At 36.5% G+C, this 18,797-nt stretch overlaps 1 protein-coding gene across 2 annotated transcripts in view; it reads right to left on the reverse strand.

Moving 5' to 3' along the window:
* The window catches only part of LOC148939747 (uncharacterized), a 241,434-nt gene that overhangs the window by 131,166 nt on the left and 91,471 nt on the right, over positions 1-18,797 (reverse strand). For both annotated transcript variants that reach the window (XM_089106283.1, XM_089106282.1), the window contains exon 10: positions 7,308-7,373. In XM_089106283.1, coding sequence (XP_088962409.1) covers positions 7,308-7,373 — 66 coding nt within the window. The remainder of the gene's footprint in view (positions 1-7,307; positions 7,374-18,797) is intronic.

An 18,797-nucleotide genomic window follows, 5' to 3' on the forward strand; every position in this document is an offset into this window, starting at 1 on the left:
ACCATGTTTCTCATGAAAAACAAGTCCTAAATTTCTAAACTAGTGTTTAAAAGCATATCCACAATATCATTTTGCCGTGTCGTGATTAATATATCAATAAATTGTGTAAATGCATTTGAACAACGATGTAAAAGCTTGATGAAATTGTCTAATGATGAAGAATCAGTTTTTATAATATTAGTATGAGTTCGCAGAGAAAAAATCATCCTTTGAATTGACAACTCTTGAAAATGATCATCTAGATTCAAACACTTTCCTATAAACACAAGATTCCCTGTGATTCGCTCCTTCTCAAATCTATCCATTTTTTAGAGTCCTAACACTCTCACAACCAACTTCAGACTAATCAGAATTTTTTTCTACTCTAAAAATATACGCTAGTCTACTATAGAAAGAAACAATTTTATTGAGCATAATTATAACAACGATAATCACTGATTCAATTTGTTTTCATCAATATATTTCACTAGTGCATCTAATGTGGCTCGAAGTCTTTCCATATGCATAATATCCAGTTTCATATCGAAGTATTAATGGCCTTTTCTTTTAAATTTGCTTAATTGTGTCTCACACCTAACGTACATATATTTCCATTCAAGATATAGTCAGCACCCTTTGATCGTTTCTGTAGCCACGTGTAGTACTCTTATATCTTTGCAGCTAGCGGCTCCAACATCAGCCTCAAATAGTGTAAATACTTCTCTCATATTCTCTACTAGAATTCTCTCAAATAAACTATATTCTCCCTGATATCAATTTTCTTACTAATAGGAATTGAAATGAAAATAACTCATTATATTCGAATCCAATTACCAATCAAGTTATCGTATATGGAGTAACCTCAGCTCTCTCTGATTGGCCCTAAAAAATGGGTGTTGCCTCAAAAACCAGTCTGGTTGCGTTATATAATCTCAACCATAGTTCCAAAACGTGTTTGTTCACTTTATGGGTCTATAATATAAAAGGTATGGTCGCTTTTTGCAATGTGCACGTCAAACTGCACTGTATATTCTTGTGTAATTCCATGTGCAATTGATATCTATTACTACGATACTACTAGTAATGTTTATCAGAAAATGATGTCAATCAAGGTGCAGCTCCGACCACAGTGCTTCAAACAGCGCAATGTCATTTTTTTATTACTAAAAACTGAGATTCGTAGTCTATATTTGGTTCTGAAGATACAATGTTTAGGGTTAAAGCCCAATCCACACTAAGCCTCTAAAAGGGTGTCGAAAAATGAGTATTAGGGCTGTAAAAACGCAAAAAGGCAATACGCGAAGAAGCTTAGTGAATCTTAAAAGTAATGTTGGTCAGAAAATGATGCCAATCAAGGTGCAGCTCCGACCACAGTGCTTCAAACAGCGCAATGCCATTTTTTTATTACTAAAAACTGAGATTCGTAGTCTATCTTTGGTTCTGAAGATACAATGATCACGGTAAAAACCCCTTCCCCACTGAGCCTCAAAAAGGGTGTAAAAAACGATTACTAGGGCCTTAAAAACATAAACAAAACTCGGCGAGTCCAAAACCCGATGCCACTCAACAATGATGTCGGTCAAGACGTGACGTCAGCTTCAGTACTTCAAAGAGCATTAAGTGACCTTTTTTTTTATCATAAAACATATAATAGCGAACATTCTTAGATTTTACTATGTCTTATTTAGTTTTAAATATAAAATGTTCAAGGTTAAAGTCACATTGCCATTGAGCTTCTAATAGAGCTAAAAAAAACCTTCACCAAGCCGTCAAAATAAAAAAGCAGAACAGTGTAACGCAAAAAAAAAGCTCAGCGAGTAGCCAAATTACTGGTGGTCCACAAATGATGCCAGTCAAGAAGTTAGCTCGGCTACAGAGCTTCAAAAGCGCCACATGTTTTTTTTTTTTTTTTTTTATTGACAAACTGAGATAACGCCTTTTGAATGACAACAGTTGACTTCTCGTTAAAAGGCACTTTAATACATTTTAAAATTACTTAGAAATTACTTATTAGACTCTCAAGATCAATGACCGTTTCTATTCATTTTCCAAATTGCATTTCAAAAAGTATCTGGATATGGACCTTAATTACGCACCTCGACGTATCATTTCACTTGGCAGATGTACTACGGGTCAGACTCACCTTAGTGATTAATAAAACTTCGTTTGACCCTGATTAAACGAATTTCTTGAATGTCCCCTAGATTGTTGGTAACCACGTCGATCAAGGTACTCTTCTTGACCCTTCCCCGAGTGGGTTATACCCATCCCTTTCATTTTTTGACTGGAACCTGGCATTGTTCACTATTTTATCATCGGGGTTCAACTGATAGTGTTTTCTAAACTCGATGGTAATTCCTTTCCCCCATCTGATTTTCTTGATTCGCTTGAGAATTCTCTATTCCTGGCCCTATCATTTTGTGACTGGGATCCCGTATTGTCCCCTGGGCTATTATTTTATTTCAACTGACGGGTGTTAGTTTTTCTTTGCTCCGAGGAACATCTTCTTCCCAGCCTCCTTCTCGAATTTTTCTTTTTGCACTGATTCTATGGTTTCTTCAATTTTATTCTTTTTTGCAGGATTCCATGGATAGATTTGTGTTCTGTGACAAATCTGACAAGTGACTCTGTTAAATCTAGGAGTTCCTTTTGAAGTTTTCCACCTAACTGTAGCAGTATTACCTGGCAACAATCTTGAACCGCACCCCTTGCAGATTGTTCTCCTCAACTGCGGCGAAAACATTGTCCGTGACTTGTTTTTGACTGCAGTCAACTGTTTCCCATACGCAAGATTCAGCACCGGTGAAACCAAAGCTATATGATCCTGCAGTTGGTAGAGATAATTCAAACGATGCAAAGAAGCTATGTTATGGATGCCCTGAACTTCATTACCAGTCAATATCTTGGCACTAAGATAATCTTTCTTTTTCTCCGACAGATTGGGTTGAATCCACTTGCAATGTCCTTTCTTCTTCTTCTTCTTCTCTTCCTTTTTTCTGTCGCTTCTTTTCTGCCTCTTCTTTTCTTGTTTGTCAACCTTCGGTGATTGGCGCTTCACTTTACCGGCACGAGCTAATGAGCCGTGAATAACTTTACCTGCAAGTAGATTTATGCTGAATTCGGTAGTTTCTTGCATTCCATTCCAAAGGATACCTTCAGTGAATGGGGATCCATTTGAAAACAGGCTTATTTCAGACATTTTAATACCTTCAACAGCAGCAACTTCCTCCTTGAGAGCAATGACACAGTCATTTTCACCACAACTGATGACTCGGGTATTAGAGTCAGGTCCTTTGACATGGATTTGCATTGATTTTTTCCCTTCAGCCTCTTGACCATCTGTTGTTGCACATCTCCCGTTGGGCACTTTGTCTGTGGCACAAGTCGGATTTTTTGTCACTTTGGTCATATTCTTAAGTTTTTCAACTCATCCGTTGAATCTTTTAAATAGCAATTTTTAAGTGAAGCAGAAATTAAAAAGAATTTTAAATCTTTTTTGTATGCATATAATAACCAATACTTTAGAAACCAAAACCGGTAGCCCCAAAGAATCAAATTATCTTGCTCTTTTCAATTTTTTGCATTAAATCAAGGTTAAAAGATGACTTTAGAAAAATCTGCATCAAGAAAAAATAATGACGTAATTTGTCAATCGATGTAATCAATGATGTTTGATAAAGCATAATGACATCAAGTTTCAATAGGCTGGTTAAAAACCTCGCAATATCAATTTTACCTAATCATGAATAATACTCACCCAAGACGAGTTCATCCTGCTAGCAGCTTAATTTAGACAAATTTATCCTTTTTGCAGCTCAATTTGGATAAACTCATCCTGCTAGCAGCTTAATTTGGATAAATTGATGCTGCTAGCAGCTTAATTTGGATAATTTCATCCTGCTAGCAGCTCAATTTGTATAAATCCATCCTGCTAGCAACTTAATTTGGATAAATTCATCCTGCTAGCAGCTTAATTTGGATAAATCTATACTGCTAGCAGCTTACTTTGGATAAATGCATCCTGCTAGCAGCTTAATTTGGATAAATTCATCCTTCTAGCAGCTTAATTTGGATAAATTCATCCTCCTAGCAGCTTAATTTGGATACAATCTTTTATCTCGTCACCATCCCCAAGGAAGTTCAAAACACTCCACTGTAAAACATTCCTTAAATATTGTGTTACATTGTTTGACAAGTAATAGAAAATTAATTAAAAAAAATGTTGTTCATTTTTAACGAAAAGTTTTTATTTTGTTACAAAAGCTTCATTAACAATAAACATAATCATCAATTAGCAATTGATGATTAAAAGGAAGAGAGCCCGTATGCTGGGTTGCCAGTGACATGGGCCAGTGCCAGTGCTAGTGCCATGGGCTTATCCATGTTTACATGGATTTTTTACTCCTGTCATGGATACCAGAAATCCCATGGATTGCCTTGGATTTAATTTAATAAAACATTTTGGTAAAATTGCAGTTTTCAACATAATTCAACTAAGATGAAAGTAAATATATCACTTGATGCCTTTTCTTGTGATCTTTCATAGTTCAATAATCATTTCTGGGGGATATTCCATTTTAAGCCCTTTATGAGGCCCCAAATGGTAAAACAGTCCATAGTCACCAAATGTCTGAAAACAAGTTTCCAAAAAAACTGGCTAGTGAGAAATTACTGTTTTTACGTAACGAGGATCTACTCGGTAGAAGGCAGCACCGCGAGCGGCACATGTTGATTCCCTTTGACAGTACGCTTGTCATGAATTTTTTTTTTACGTTTGTCATGGATTTTTTTCTTGAGCTGGTAGCAACCCTGCCCGTATGGTGACAGTGGGCTGGAATTAGCTATATTAATTCCAACTAAATCAACCACATAAAGTTTCAATTTTTCCAATTTTAATTTTTACAACTAGAAGAGGCTGCTGGATATGTTTGTTTTCTCATTTCAACCGAATCTTCCGATTAGCAATTTATGGCCAAGACATTATTAAAGTGTTGTCAAAACTAACAATTGAAACCGTCTTGAACTATCAACGATCATTTTTAGCGATCGCAAACTTTCGTTTTTCGGGTTTTCCTCTTGGTATATTTTTGTCAAACTTTTAATGTGGCTTTTTGCTAAAAAACCAAATTTACTGTGCATGACGTCATGGCGATATTATAATATAATCGTTAATATGACGTCATTAATGGTTGTAACCTAAACACACACTATTGTATGAGTGCACAGTGTTACTGCAATACTAAGTAAGTCACTCTTTAAATGCACATGAACGGGATGTCACTTAAATGAAAATTGTTTTTCCAAAATTAAGGAATTAACGGAAAATTAACGAATTTTCCCAAAGTCGTGATCCATCAATGTCGTTTTTTTTTAGCCAGACACTCTTAGAGTGTCAATTTTCAGAAGAAATTATCAAACCGTTCTAGAAAAAAATGCGGCCATAAATAAACAATACCGGAAGGCCGGGCTTGGCCCAGACCTGGGCACAAGGCACGCCAGCACGCTTGTCTTAAAAGTAATTAGAGGGCAACCAGCCTCCTTCCATAAACTTTTTCCTCCAAATGCATCCGATTAAAATTTTGAGTTAGCAATTTTGTTAAAAGTAGTCAAAAGGCCAAATAACTATACCTCCGGGGTTGATAACTCCTCCAGCCCCAGGGACAAGTGCTGTAAGTTATGCTAGTTACCCATTACTAACATACAAAGTTTTTACGAAAAAGATGATAGTATAAACTTTGGAGGGGGCTCATTCAACAAGAAATCAAAAGTTATATTGCCCTTATTCAGATTTCAAAAGTGATTGGAGAGCAATCTGCCCCTCACCTCTCCCCCATACCCTTTTCTCCCAAATACATCCGATCAATATTTTCAAATAGCCATTTTGTTCAAAATAGTCCAAAAGTCAAATAACCCTAACTCAAGGGTTAACAAAACCTCCAAGAGCCCCGGGGTCAAGGACTGTAAGTTTTGTAAGTTGCCCATTGCTAACATACAAGGTTTACAAGAAAAGAGGACATTTTTGATCCCAGATCTCCAAAAAAGCTTGAAACTTTTAAGTGAAACTTTAAGGAAATATTGACAGGTATACCAAAAACAATCAAAACAAACTGTGTGCTTGCTGATTGTGAAAAGAGAATGTCGACAATATTTAAGGAACGGCTTAGGGTGTTAGGTTGTAACTTTAAGGTATTTTGAGGAGATGATGAACTTAGACTGAAGGAAAACCACCCCCCCTCCCCTTCTCCTTGACCTTTTTAGGTACCCTATCTCCTCTCAAATGATAGAAATTTTTAATCGTCAGTTTGTTCAAACTAGTCAAAAGGTCTAATAGCAATGGTTCCAGTGACACCATGCCCCCCACAGTTCTGTAGCAAAGATTGTAAATTATGCAATTTTCCCATGGTTTACATGCAGGATTTATCATTAGGAATATGCGAGTTCATTAATTCTGGTTGTATCCGAAAAGGTTATGCGGTATTAAGGTGAAACTTTGAGGTTATTCTCAGGTTATTAAGTTGTAACTTTCAGGATATGTTGAGGAGGATATTGAAAAGTGGATGGAGGGCTGCCAGCCCCTTCCCATGCTATTTTAGTTGCCTTACCTAAAAACACTTTTGATCAATCATCAACGATCAATCAAAACATTCGGGCGTATCATCGATATCTATAAAAATGCTGAGGGTTAATTTGAAAATTTATTTAATTAATTTGAAAATTTAAGGGGATGCTGAAGAGCTATGGTGGGGCAACCAGCCCTCCTTGCCTTTTATTAGATGCCTCCTCCCCTTACGACTACTCAAAACTTTTAAAAAGTAATTTTGTTTAAAATAGTCAAAAGATCTAGTAACTATGCCTCCGGGGATGCGAAAGTGATCGGAGAGCAACCAGTCCCCCAAATGCATCCTATCGAAGTTTTTTAGATATTCATTTTTCTCAAAATAGCCCAAATGTCAAATACCTATGCCTACAGGGTTGACAAAACTTCCACAGCCCCCGGAGCAAGGACAACAAGTTATGCAACTTGTCCATTGTTAACAAATGAGGTTCTAATGCAAGGGGTGGTCGTATAAACTGCGGAGGGGGCTCGCTCAATTGGAAATAGAAAGTTCTAGTGCCCTTTTTAAGAGTCCAAAAGTGACGGGGGAGGGGGCAATCAGCCCCGCACAGCCTTTTCCCCAGATTGCATGGAATCAAAATTTTGTGATAGTGATTTTGTTAAAAAGAGTACAAAATTCAAGGCCTATAACATAACATCTTTTGAATTAAAACAGTTGGCTTATCATAATAAAGCATTTTAATTCATTTTGAAATTATATAGAATTCCTTACTTTATTCTTCGGTTTCATCGGTGACTTAACTACCTTCTCCATTTTCCTTGATGGCTTACGCTTTTTCTAAAAAAAAAAAAAAGAAGAATAATTATATACAGTTTACATAGTGAAATGAAAAATGAAAATAAATAAATGAAAAATAAAAAATCTCAAAACAGACCAGAAAAATACAAAGAATAAAAAAAGGTGAAAGTAAGCTAAATAATTCCAGAAGTTTTTGATAAGGGTAAACAGAACAGTAAATATGAAAGGGAAAAAACTAAAACTACGAGTCAAGCGTAAAATATAAGGAGTAAATTTGTTTCCTTATGTCCCGTTTGTATGCTTACAAATTGAGGTATGGCCGAATGCCTCGAATTAAAAAAAAGATGCCATTTTTTTAGTTTTTTTTTGCTACGCTTTTTGCTTAGAAGGTTTTTTTTTCAGCATATGTCACTGTGGAAATTTTGCAAGCGGCTTTGGCTGCAAGGATGTTTTCGTAGAAGTTTTAGTACTTTTACCATACATATTAGCATACCTGCGTATGTTGGCACACTAAATTCAAACTCCATTAATTTCCTCAAACGTCATCAATTTTGCCAATAATAATTTGCCAAATAATTTGCCAAATAATTTGCCATCAATTTTGCCAAATAATTTCGTCAGAATTCTTCCGCCCGAACTACTAAAGCAAACATTTGTACAAATATTTGTAGCAAATATTTGTCGATTCTATTGCATTCACCAATAGAATCCATAAGATGTTATTCCAATAGAATTAATTTCGTCATACATTTTATGAATATATAATTGACCACATATTTATATGATTGTAAAAATGGCTTTGAATAAATATTTTCATGTATTTAAGATACTTTCAGATATTTTAGTAGTGGAATGCATTGTAAGACCGGCCGAAGGAATCCCTACGAAGGAATCCTAAGGGAATCCCTACGGGGAAAGACTTTTTAAGAAGCCCTGGATGTTATTTCATACTTTTACTCGAAAAAAAAAATTAAAAAGAAAGAAAAAAGATCCTTATTTTCACTGAAGTTCAACAGGGCGATTTCAGTAAAAATGTATTAATATTCTATTTCTTTCTACAAAAAAATATTTATTTCTAGTTCTTTCTTTAATTCTTTCTAGTAATTTATTTCTACAGAAATAAACAGGGAATGCGAACAAACGAAACAAAAAAAGCCAAAAAGCGACTGCGAACAATAAAAAACACGTAAATACAACACGTAAGATACGTAAATACAATCATCATAAATCTACAGAAAAATAATTATATGGCCCTGTCCTAGTTTTAAGAATCTTTCCTGCTTCAGAGTATCTCCTAAAACAACCTAGTTATTCTTATTCAAATATTTTTCATCTTTAATTTTTCATTTCATTTTTAAATTTTCCATTTTAATATATTTCATTTCGATTAGACTGAAAAATCCTGATTTAGGAATTTCCATCAATTCAATTTTTCTTTTTATTTGCTTTTATAATTGTACCGAAATCTTTCTATCTCATATGCTGGAGTTGTATCATGTTACTTAGTTCAATTTTAACTCTGAGTGTTAATTGCTTTGAAAAAAAAAACAACTAAAACAATGCTGACAGATGTTTCTAAATCATCATTAATTAAAGTCTGCAAACTGAATCTGACCAAACTCCTTATTCACTAATTGCAAATCCTAATAAATCTTTTAAAATTGTCACGGTTAAATTAATGGCCACTGAATTCCACTTTTTGTAATCTTTGTGATTTATTTGAGAAACTTTTATCTCATTAAAAATAAATTTAACTGGATAATTAAAATCGGGTGCTAAGTTTTATAAGCTACAGTTTGTGCTAAACTATAAACCCAGAGGCAGGACCGTATCCAGGATTTTTTCAGGAGGGGGGACAAAAAAACTTCAAAAAACACATAAAAATTTGTTCATATTCATTTTTGTTACATTTTTACGAGTCGGACAAAAATTTCAGGGGTTCAAGCCCCCTACCCCCCCCCCACTGGATACGGCCTTGCCTGGAGTATGTGCTAGCGAGTAGGCTTAAAAGTAATTTTTAATTTTGAACTGAAAATCAAGCAAGATATTAATCTACTATAATATGGATAATTAATTTATACTATTCTATATTAAAAAGTTATAGATAATAATTTATTATAATAAGTAACAATAGTAACGCATCAACAAATAGGAATATACCCCGGGCAAAACGACAGCTGAAAAATATATATGTTATCGTGAATGTCCGATATCTGGTTAATGTCGACATTCACCGGCGAATATCCAAAATTCCCTTTTCTCTGCTTGGATTCAATAAGCTTTGCGAGTCAGCCTTTTCAGTCTTATGCAAGCTATGATGGTAAGAGTTAAAGTTAGGTTAGATTACGATAGTTTTGGTTAAATTTGGTTAGGCTAAGTTAAATTTGTTTATAAATATCGGAAATGGGTTAAAAACCTAACCCAAACAAACCTAGTCTAACCTAACCTGTCATCATCAAACCTTGCGTCAAACCCACGCCCACCATTTCCCCAAACACATCCAATCAAAATTTTGAGATAGTCATTTTGTTCAGCGTAGTTGATTTCCAGATAGAAATTATGTTTTTGAAGAGGACACTCCCCCAAAGCCCTCAGGACAAGAGATGAAAGTTATACCCTGGGGGCATATAAGCTTTTCATAGAAAACGTGGTCGTAGAAACTTCAAAAGGGGCTCATTCTATTGGAAATTGAAATTGCTAGCGCCCTTTTTAATAGTCGAAAGTGATTGGAAGGCAACTAACACCCCTTTCACGCTCACCATTTATACAAACACACCCAATCAAAATTTTGAGATAGCCATTTTGTTCAACGTAGTTGAAAGTTCTGGAAATTAAGCCCTTGAGGATTATAACCCCCTCAGAGCCCTCAAGGCAAGGGTTTTAAGTTATACCCTGGGGGTATATAAGGTTTTTATTAAAAGGTTTGTCGTAGAAATTGAAAAGGGCACATACGATTGAAAATTCAAAGGGCTTGTGTCCTTTTTAATAGTCGAAAGTGATTGGAGGGCAACTAACCCTCCTCTCACGCCCACCTTTTCCCCAAACACATATAATCAAAATTTTTAGATAGCCATTTTGCTCAAAGTAAATGAAAGTTTTAGAAATTAGCTCTTTAAGGATGACAACCCCCCCCCCTCCACATTCCTCAGGGCAAGGGTTGTAAGTTATGCCTTTTTCAAAAAAAGTAAAGAACCTCATTAGACCAAAAATGAAGAAAAATAGAATCAAATAATCTACCAAGCATACAACCACCACAAATCAGTATCATAGGCAGCGCGCTAGCGCTGCCTAAGTAAAGAACGATGTGGGCACAATGTGTTTTTTTTCTTCAGTCGGGCACTTTGTATCGAAGGAGTTGTCTTGGAAACTTCGAAAAGGGCTCATTCGATTGAAAATTGGAGTGGCTAGTGCCCTTTTTAATAGTCGAAAGTGATTGGAGGGTAACTAGCCCCCCCACGCCCGTTATTGCCCCAAAAACATCCAATCAAAATTTTGAGATAGCCATTTTGTTCAGCGAAGTTGATTTCCCAGATAGAAAATATGTCTTTGAGGAGGGCAATCCCCCATAACCCTCGGGGCAAGGGTTCTAAGTTATGCCCTGAGGGCATATAAGAACGATGTTGGCACAATGTACTATTTTTTTTTTCTTTAGAGCAGGGCACTTCATATGGAAGGTGTCGTCGTAGAAACTTCAAAAGGGGCTCATTCGATTGGACATTGAGAGTTCTAGTGCCCTTTTTAGTCGAAAGGGATTGGAGGGCAACTAGCCCCCCCCCCCCACAAGCATCATTCCCCCAAACACATCCGATGAAAATTTTGCGATAGCCATTTTGTTCAGCGTAGTTGATATCCAGATAGTAAATATGTTTTTGAGGAGGACACTCCCCCACAACAATCAGGTCAAGGGTTTTAAGTTATGTCCTGGGGGCATTTAAGGTTTTTATAAAAGGCATTGTCGTAGAAACTTCAAAACAGGCTTATTCGATTGGAAATTCAAAGAGCTAGTGCCCTTTTTAATAGTCAAAAGTGATTGGAGGGCAACTAGCCCCCTCCCCAACGCCCATCATTCCCCCAAACTAATCCAATCAAATTTTTGAGATAGCCATTTTGTTCAGCGTAGTTGATTTCCAGATAGAAAATATGTTTTTGAGGAGGACACTCCCCTACAACCCTCAGGGCAAGGGTTTTAAGTTATGCCCTTGGGGCATATAAGGTTTTTATACAAGGCGTTGTCATAGAAACTTCAAAACAGGCTCATTCGATTGGAAATTCACAGGGCTAGTGTCCTTTTTAATAGTTGAAGTGATTGGAGGGCAACTAGCCCCCCCCCCCACACACATACACCCACCAGACCCCCAAACACATCCAATAAAAATTTTGAGATAGCCATTTTGTTCAGCGTAGATGATTTCCCGATATAAAACATGTTTTTGAGGAGGACACTCCCCCACAGTCCTCGGGGCAAGGGTTATAAGTTATACCCTGGGGGCATATAAGGTTTTTTAAGAAGGTGTTGTCGTAGAAACTTCAAAAAAAGCTCATTTGATTGGAAATTCAAAGGGCTAGTGCCCTTTTTAATAGTCGAAAGTGATTGGAGGGAACCAGCTCCCCCCCCCCACGCCCATAATTCCCCCAAACAGATCCAATAAGAATTTTGAGATAACCATTTTGTTCAGCGTAATTGATTTTCAGATAGAAAATATATTTTTGAGTTGGACACTCCCCCACAACCCTCAGGGCAAAGATTATAAGTTATGCCCTGGGTGCATATAAGGTTTTTATTGAAATCTTTGTCGTAGAAACTTGAAAAAGGGCTCATTCGATTTGAAATTCAAAGGGATAGCACCCTTTTTAATATTTGAAAGTGATTTGAGGGCAACTAACCCCCCTCTCACGCCCACCTTTTCCCCAAAAACATCCAATCAAAATTTTTGGATAGCCATTTTATTCAACGTGGTTGAAAGTATTAGAAATTAGGTCTTTAAGGATGAAAACCCCTGCCCCCGCATCCCTAAGTGCAAGGGTAGTAAGTTATGACCTGGGGCATATAAAGTTTTTACTGAAAGCGTTGTCGTATAAACTTAAAAAGGGCTCATTCAAATGGAAATTGAAAGGGCTAGTTTTTTTTTTAACAGTTGAAAGTGATTGGACAGTGACTAATACCCCTCTCGCGCCTACCCTTTTCCAAAACCCATCCAATCAACATTTTGAGATATCCATTTTGTTCAACGTAGTTGAACGTTCTGGAAATTAGGTCTTTTAGGATGATAACCCCCTCAGAGCCCTCAGGGCAATGGTTATAAGTAATACCCTGGGGGCATATAAGGTTTATATAGAAATATTTGTCGTAGAAACTAGAAAAAGGGCTCATTCGATTTGAAATCCAAAGGGATAGTACCCTTTTTAATAGTCGAAAGTGATTTGAGGGCAACTAACCCCCTCTCACGCCCACCTTTTCCCCAAACACATCCAAACAGCCCTCAGGGCAAGGGTTGTAAGTTACGCCCTGGGGCATATAAGTTTTTATTGAAAGCGTTGTCGTAAAAACTTCAACAGGGCTCAGTCAATTGGAAATTGAAAGGATTAGCTCCTTTTTTTATATTTGAAAGTGATTGGATAGCGAATGACTTCCCTGTTCAATCTATTCTTTTCACAAACATATACTAACAAAATTTTCAGATATCCTTATCGTTCAACGTAGTTGCACGTTCTGGAAATTAGGTCTTTTAGGATGATAATCCCCTCAGAGCCCTAAGTGCAAGGGTTGTAAGTTATGCCCTGGGGGTATATAAGGTTTATATAGAAAGTTGTTGTATAAATCACAGGCAGCACGATCGCGCTGCCTAAGTAAAGAACGGGGACACGGCTAGAACATAAACTTTCCAAGGCCAGAACATAATTTGCACTTTAATGAAAAAAAAATGAATGTGCATTGTCAGTTTAATATACATATACTGATATTTAGTAATCAAAATGTTAATATTATTTGATTTATTAAAGTTATAAAATTAAAAACATTATATTTTTCAGTAAAGTACAAATTTTGTTCTGGCCTTGGGAAAGCATAGGGGTTTAGCGCCCAACTTATTTGAATTTCTGCTCGTTTTGAGTTTGACTCGGTTAATTATTATAATTTCTGTTCGTTTTGGGTTTCATTTATTTATCGATGCTGATCTGCGGTAGTTTCACGCTTGGTAGATTATTTGATTTTATTTTTGCTCATTTTTTGTTTAATGGAGTTCTTTACTTTTCTTTGAAAAACTACTTAATTTGTGGAAAAAGTTTTTTAAATTAATCACTAAATAAATGAAACCCAAACCACAAACAGAAAATAAACTAAGTCAAACTCAAAAGGAGCAGAAATTAATCTGAGTAGGGTTCTAAACCCTATGCTTTTCAAAAGCCAGAACATAATTTTTACTTTACTGAAAATAATTCTTCTGAAATGTTTTCATTTATAACTTTAAGAAAACAAAAATTAATTAAGATTTTAAGGAATAAATATCAGCATATGTATATTAAACTAACAATGAACATTTTTTTCAGTAAATTCTTTTGAATTTTTATCAGTAAAGTACAAATTACATTCTGGATTTTGAAAAGCATAGGGTTTAGAACCCTACTCAGATTAATTTCTGCTCCTTTTGAGTTTGACTTATTTTATTTTCTGTTTGTGGTTTGGGTTTCATTTATTTATTGATACTGATTGGTGGTAGTTGTATGCTTGGTAGATTATTTGATTCTATTTTTGTTCATTTTTGGTTTAATGGAGTTCTTTACTTTTTTTAAAAAACTTATTTTGTGCAAAAAGTTGTTTTGATTAATCATACAAGTATCGAAAAAAATATGATACCTGTTCAGAACAAGGTGAAAACAACCCACCCCAGGATAACCAAACAAACAACTCTTGAATCAGTCACCAGGTCTTTTCATTAGCATCATTTATGACCTCACCTGCCTCACCTCACCTCATCATTGAGCCTCACCTTGCATCTGAAATTCAAATGTTAGGTGGGAATTTTTTTAGCCATAAGCTCCTTAGACTCACGGCATTAGAGTCATACCACTGAATCCCCACCCCGAACTAAAGGATTTGCTACACAAGGACTAAAACCCTCGTCCCGAAGAGAATGGGATTAAAAGCCTAGCGCGCCATCCACTCGGCTAGGGTGGCCAGATAATTAAATATCTGACTGAATGTACCTTTTAATAGCTTTACAGGCAACTTTAAATTTAAGTAAGTAACGCTAACCAGCAATATTTTTATTTTGACTTTTCGCACTCATCATTGTCCTTGGTCCTATGAATTATAAGCCTATTTCTCCATAGATTTCCACAATTCACAGGGATGACTCAAGTCAGGTCGGGACTCTGCAGTGACGACGCCACTCACAGGCATTGTAACCGTGTTTTCAAAGGACTCTGCCAGGACTCAAAGAACAGGTCTGGACTCTACAATGACGATTACAGTCACAGGTATACTAACTGTGCTGTCAAAGGACTCTGCCAGGACTCACAGAACAGGTCAGGAATCTGCAGTGACGATGCCACTCATAGGTATAGTAACTGCGCTGTCAAAGGACTCTGACAGGACTCAAAGAACAGGTCTGGACTCTACAGTGACGATTACACTCACAGGTATAATAACTGTGCTGTCTAAGGACTCTGCCAGAACTCACAGAACAGATCAGGACTCTGCAGTGACGATGCCACTCATAGGTATAGTAACTGCGCTGTCAAAGAACTCTGCCAGGACTCAAAGAACACATTTGGACTCTATAGTGACGATTATACTCACATGTATACTAACTGTGCTGTCAAAGGACTCTGTCAGGACTCACAGAACAAGTCAGGGCTCTGCAGTGATGATGCCACTCATAGGTATAGTAACTGTGCTGTCAACGGACTCTGCCAGGACTCACAGAACAGGTCAGGACTTTACAGTGACGATGCCACTCACAGGTATAGTAATTGTGCTTTTCAAGAAGTCTGTCGGGACAAATGAGGACTCTGCAAAGGCGACACCATTCCCAGGCCTGCTATTTTTGCTGTCTAAGGTCTCAGCCAGGGTTCAGAGGAAAGGTCAGGATTCCTCAGGGGCCACGCCACTCACATGCATACCAATTGTGCTGTCAAAGGATCTTGTCAGGACTCACAGGACAGGCTAGGGCTCTGTAGTGGCCACGCCACTCAGAGGCATACTAAATGCGTTGTCAAAATAATATATTGACAGTCTATCAATAGATTCCTATAGAAAAAGAATTTGACGTTTCAAACATAAGATAAACATCTAGCAAAAGATCACAATAACAAAGAAAAATAAAAAGCTGGCGCCAAATTTGAAAGACAAGTTCATTATCTCAATCAATATATCTGGCATAGACTCTAGTTGTTTTGGTTCTAAGGTGCCTATAACAAAAAGTTCGCCGAAAAACTATTCATTTTCGGAACTGTCAACAGGAAACAACATAACCTAGAATGAGCATTGCCAAATAGATGGGCTAACTTTAGGTAACTGAGCTTTACCAAAAAAAGGAATTTTACTTTTGTGGCAATAATGTTACATTTATAGTAAGAATTGACACTATCGAAAAGACTTCAAATGAGTACCAAGCCCTAGTCAAAAGTCTAAAATGGGTTTTTTGGTCCTAGCGATTCTTTTATCTTGGCACTAGCAATTATAAGCCGACTCTCTACATGTTTCAATATTAGAAATTTAATAAGTAAAGCCAAATGAAAATTCTTTTTCCCGTTTTGTTTTCGTCACAACAACAGAGAAAAAAAAACTAGTGCCGACAGACAAGTATATTATTTCAATCAATTTATGGGGCGTAGATTTCACTAGCTTTAGTTCAAAGGCGCCCAAGGCCGTACCCAGAATGTTTTTTCGGAGGGGGTTTTATTCAAAGATTTTTTCGGGGGGGGGGGGGGGGGTACACGAAAAAAAAAACACAAAAAACGCATAAAAAATTTGTTTATATCCATTTTTTTTACGTATTTACTAGTCAAACAAACATTTCAGGAGGGGGGGTCAAACCCCCCTAACCACCACTCCCCCTCTGGGTACGGCCTTGAAGGTGCCTATAGCAAAAAAATGGCCAAAAGACAATTCATTTTCAACATAATAGAAACCTAACCTGGAATAAATACTAAGAAATAGATCTATTAGATTTAATCAATATCTGGGCTTTACTAAGATAGGTTTTACTGACAATTAAATTTTTAGTAAATGTTGACGGTATCTAAAAACTTCATATGAATTCTAAAATCTAGGCAAAATTTTGGCATTAATTTTGGTAGAAAGTTTCTGTCAGACGTCGACTTTAATGACAATATTTCGATATTTCGCACTATTTTTCGAAAACCTCAGCGTCTGCTATAGAAAAGCCAGGTTTAAAAGTACACCAGTCTAAGACCAAGACACTGCCTTGTAGACAGGGCAATATTAGCCCGATAGCATTTATAACAGTGTGTGACCACAATGGTGGGACATTCAAGCTGTTCAACTACCTTAGTTTAACTGTCAGCTCAAATTGAAATCTAAATGCTGGTATAACTACAAGGATGGCAAATGCGAACGACTTTCTTCGGCCGTCTTCAGAAAAAATATTTCACAACACCAGATTAGCCATCGCACGAAAGCACGAATCTGTTCTGCTTCGGTAGCTAGCATTATAGTACCCGTCAGAGACTTGACCCATTATCCAGATAAAAATGATGAAGGTAGATACTTTCGGAAGAAATGCCTCCGCAAAATCCAATGTGTTGCTCGTCTCGCTCCCTCGATTAGTATCGTCACCTGCTTTCCCTTTCCACCTGCTTTCCCTTTCCCTTTCTACCTGCTCGATCCCTCTTCGATTTCAATTGAACTGCAAGGGACGACAAACAAAATGGACGGACGTTATCCGTAGTAGACTCACTAGCTAAAGGATCGACCCTACAGACACACACACATATACTACTACTACTACTAAAACTCACCACAGCAAAAAGCCACCTGAGGCCAACACAGATACGCACGCTCCCCCTCCATCCAAATCCATTCAAAATCTCCCTCTTTACACCCTCCCGGGAAGTTCCCATTTCTCTTAAATCTTTCCTTACAACATACACCCATCCCAACCAAGGACGACATGCCTTTCGTTAAACCATAGACAGTTGGCCAAAAAGGACAATCTTCGGCAATCTGTCACCTTTCATCAGCAGAACGTGCCCCAGCCATATCAACCTTTATCTTATTAAATGTAGGCAAGCTAGGCCGAATTGTAGGCAATTTCTCTGGAATACACCTGGCAAATCTTCCTCCGTTTTTCGGAGCACACATGCTTCAAAACCATTCTTGAATGTCATCACTGTCGCTTCCATTATTCTAATCTTGGTGTGCAGACTCATCTTCCTATTCCTACAATTTTTTTGGCTATTCTACTTCTACTTCTTAGCCTTAGCTATTCTACTTCTACATATTCCTTATGTTTATTCATCTATATTTTACTTATATTTTAGTCAATATTACTTTGGCTGGGGTACTATACTCTTTTATTTTTATTTGTAATTTTTAAACAAAGCCTCGCGTCTTATGACCATCTTTAAAGAATGTACCATCCACTAACTGGCTATGTTCTAGGTTCAAAATATAGTAAAATGTTCTATCTTTTTATATCTTTGTTCTATCTTTGGAAAATGAGTCTATCTTTTTTATAAAGATAGAAATTTTCTTTTTTATGTATGCAGTAATATAGCGAAATATATATTTTTTTTTTGAGAACCTTAAAAACAGTAATTAATTTTCTGTCTAGTTCAATTCAATTCTGACTTTTTTTTTCTTAAGAATGATTTTCTGTTATTTCCCTTACCAAGAGAACCAAAATTCACAAAAATGTAACTGAAAAGTAGCTTTAACTAAAAATACTAGCTTTTTAAACTTAGTGAACTATTGTCTGCGTCGCTTATTGGTGTCATAAAAAATTGCCTTATTTATTCGTGTAGAACAGTACAGTACATGACACAGTTTTCAAAGATGGTTGAAAGACGTTGTATAAAATTTGTGCGTTCTTGATTGTCTAATAAATAATTATAGCCAAAGTCAAAGATCGTGTATCATACTAATGCAACTGCTACTACTACTACCAAGCAACACCAAGCTCCCCAAGGCCAACACAAATGCTCACGCGATTTCTCCTTAGTAAACCTTAATGTCAGTTTTTTTTTAATTTGAAGTATATAAAACTACAGTACCTCTTTTTTACGTAGTAGAAGTATACAAATTGACTAGATATGATATAAATCGCTGTGCATCAAAAGTTGTCAATGCTTTTTGAAAGTATCGATACTTCAATGTCGATAACAGGTATCGTCCATCTCTACTTGTAAAACCACGCATCACAAAAAAAGAATGTTGCTTTGTAGTAGAAATTCAGGTACTTGTATGATATACCCCCTACCGCTCAAAAAGTGAAGTTAGGT

This window comes from Artemia sp. Qi Xiang Cuo, chromosome 20 (assembly GCF_049724085.1).
Source record: "Artemia sp. Qi Xiang Cuo chromosome 20, ASM4972408v1, whole genome shotgun sequence".
In the NCBI taxonomy this organism is placed as follows: Eukaryota; Metazoa; Arthropoda; class Branchiopoda; order Anostraca; family Artemiidae; genus Artemia; species Artemia sp. Qi Xiang Cuo.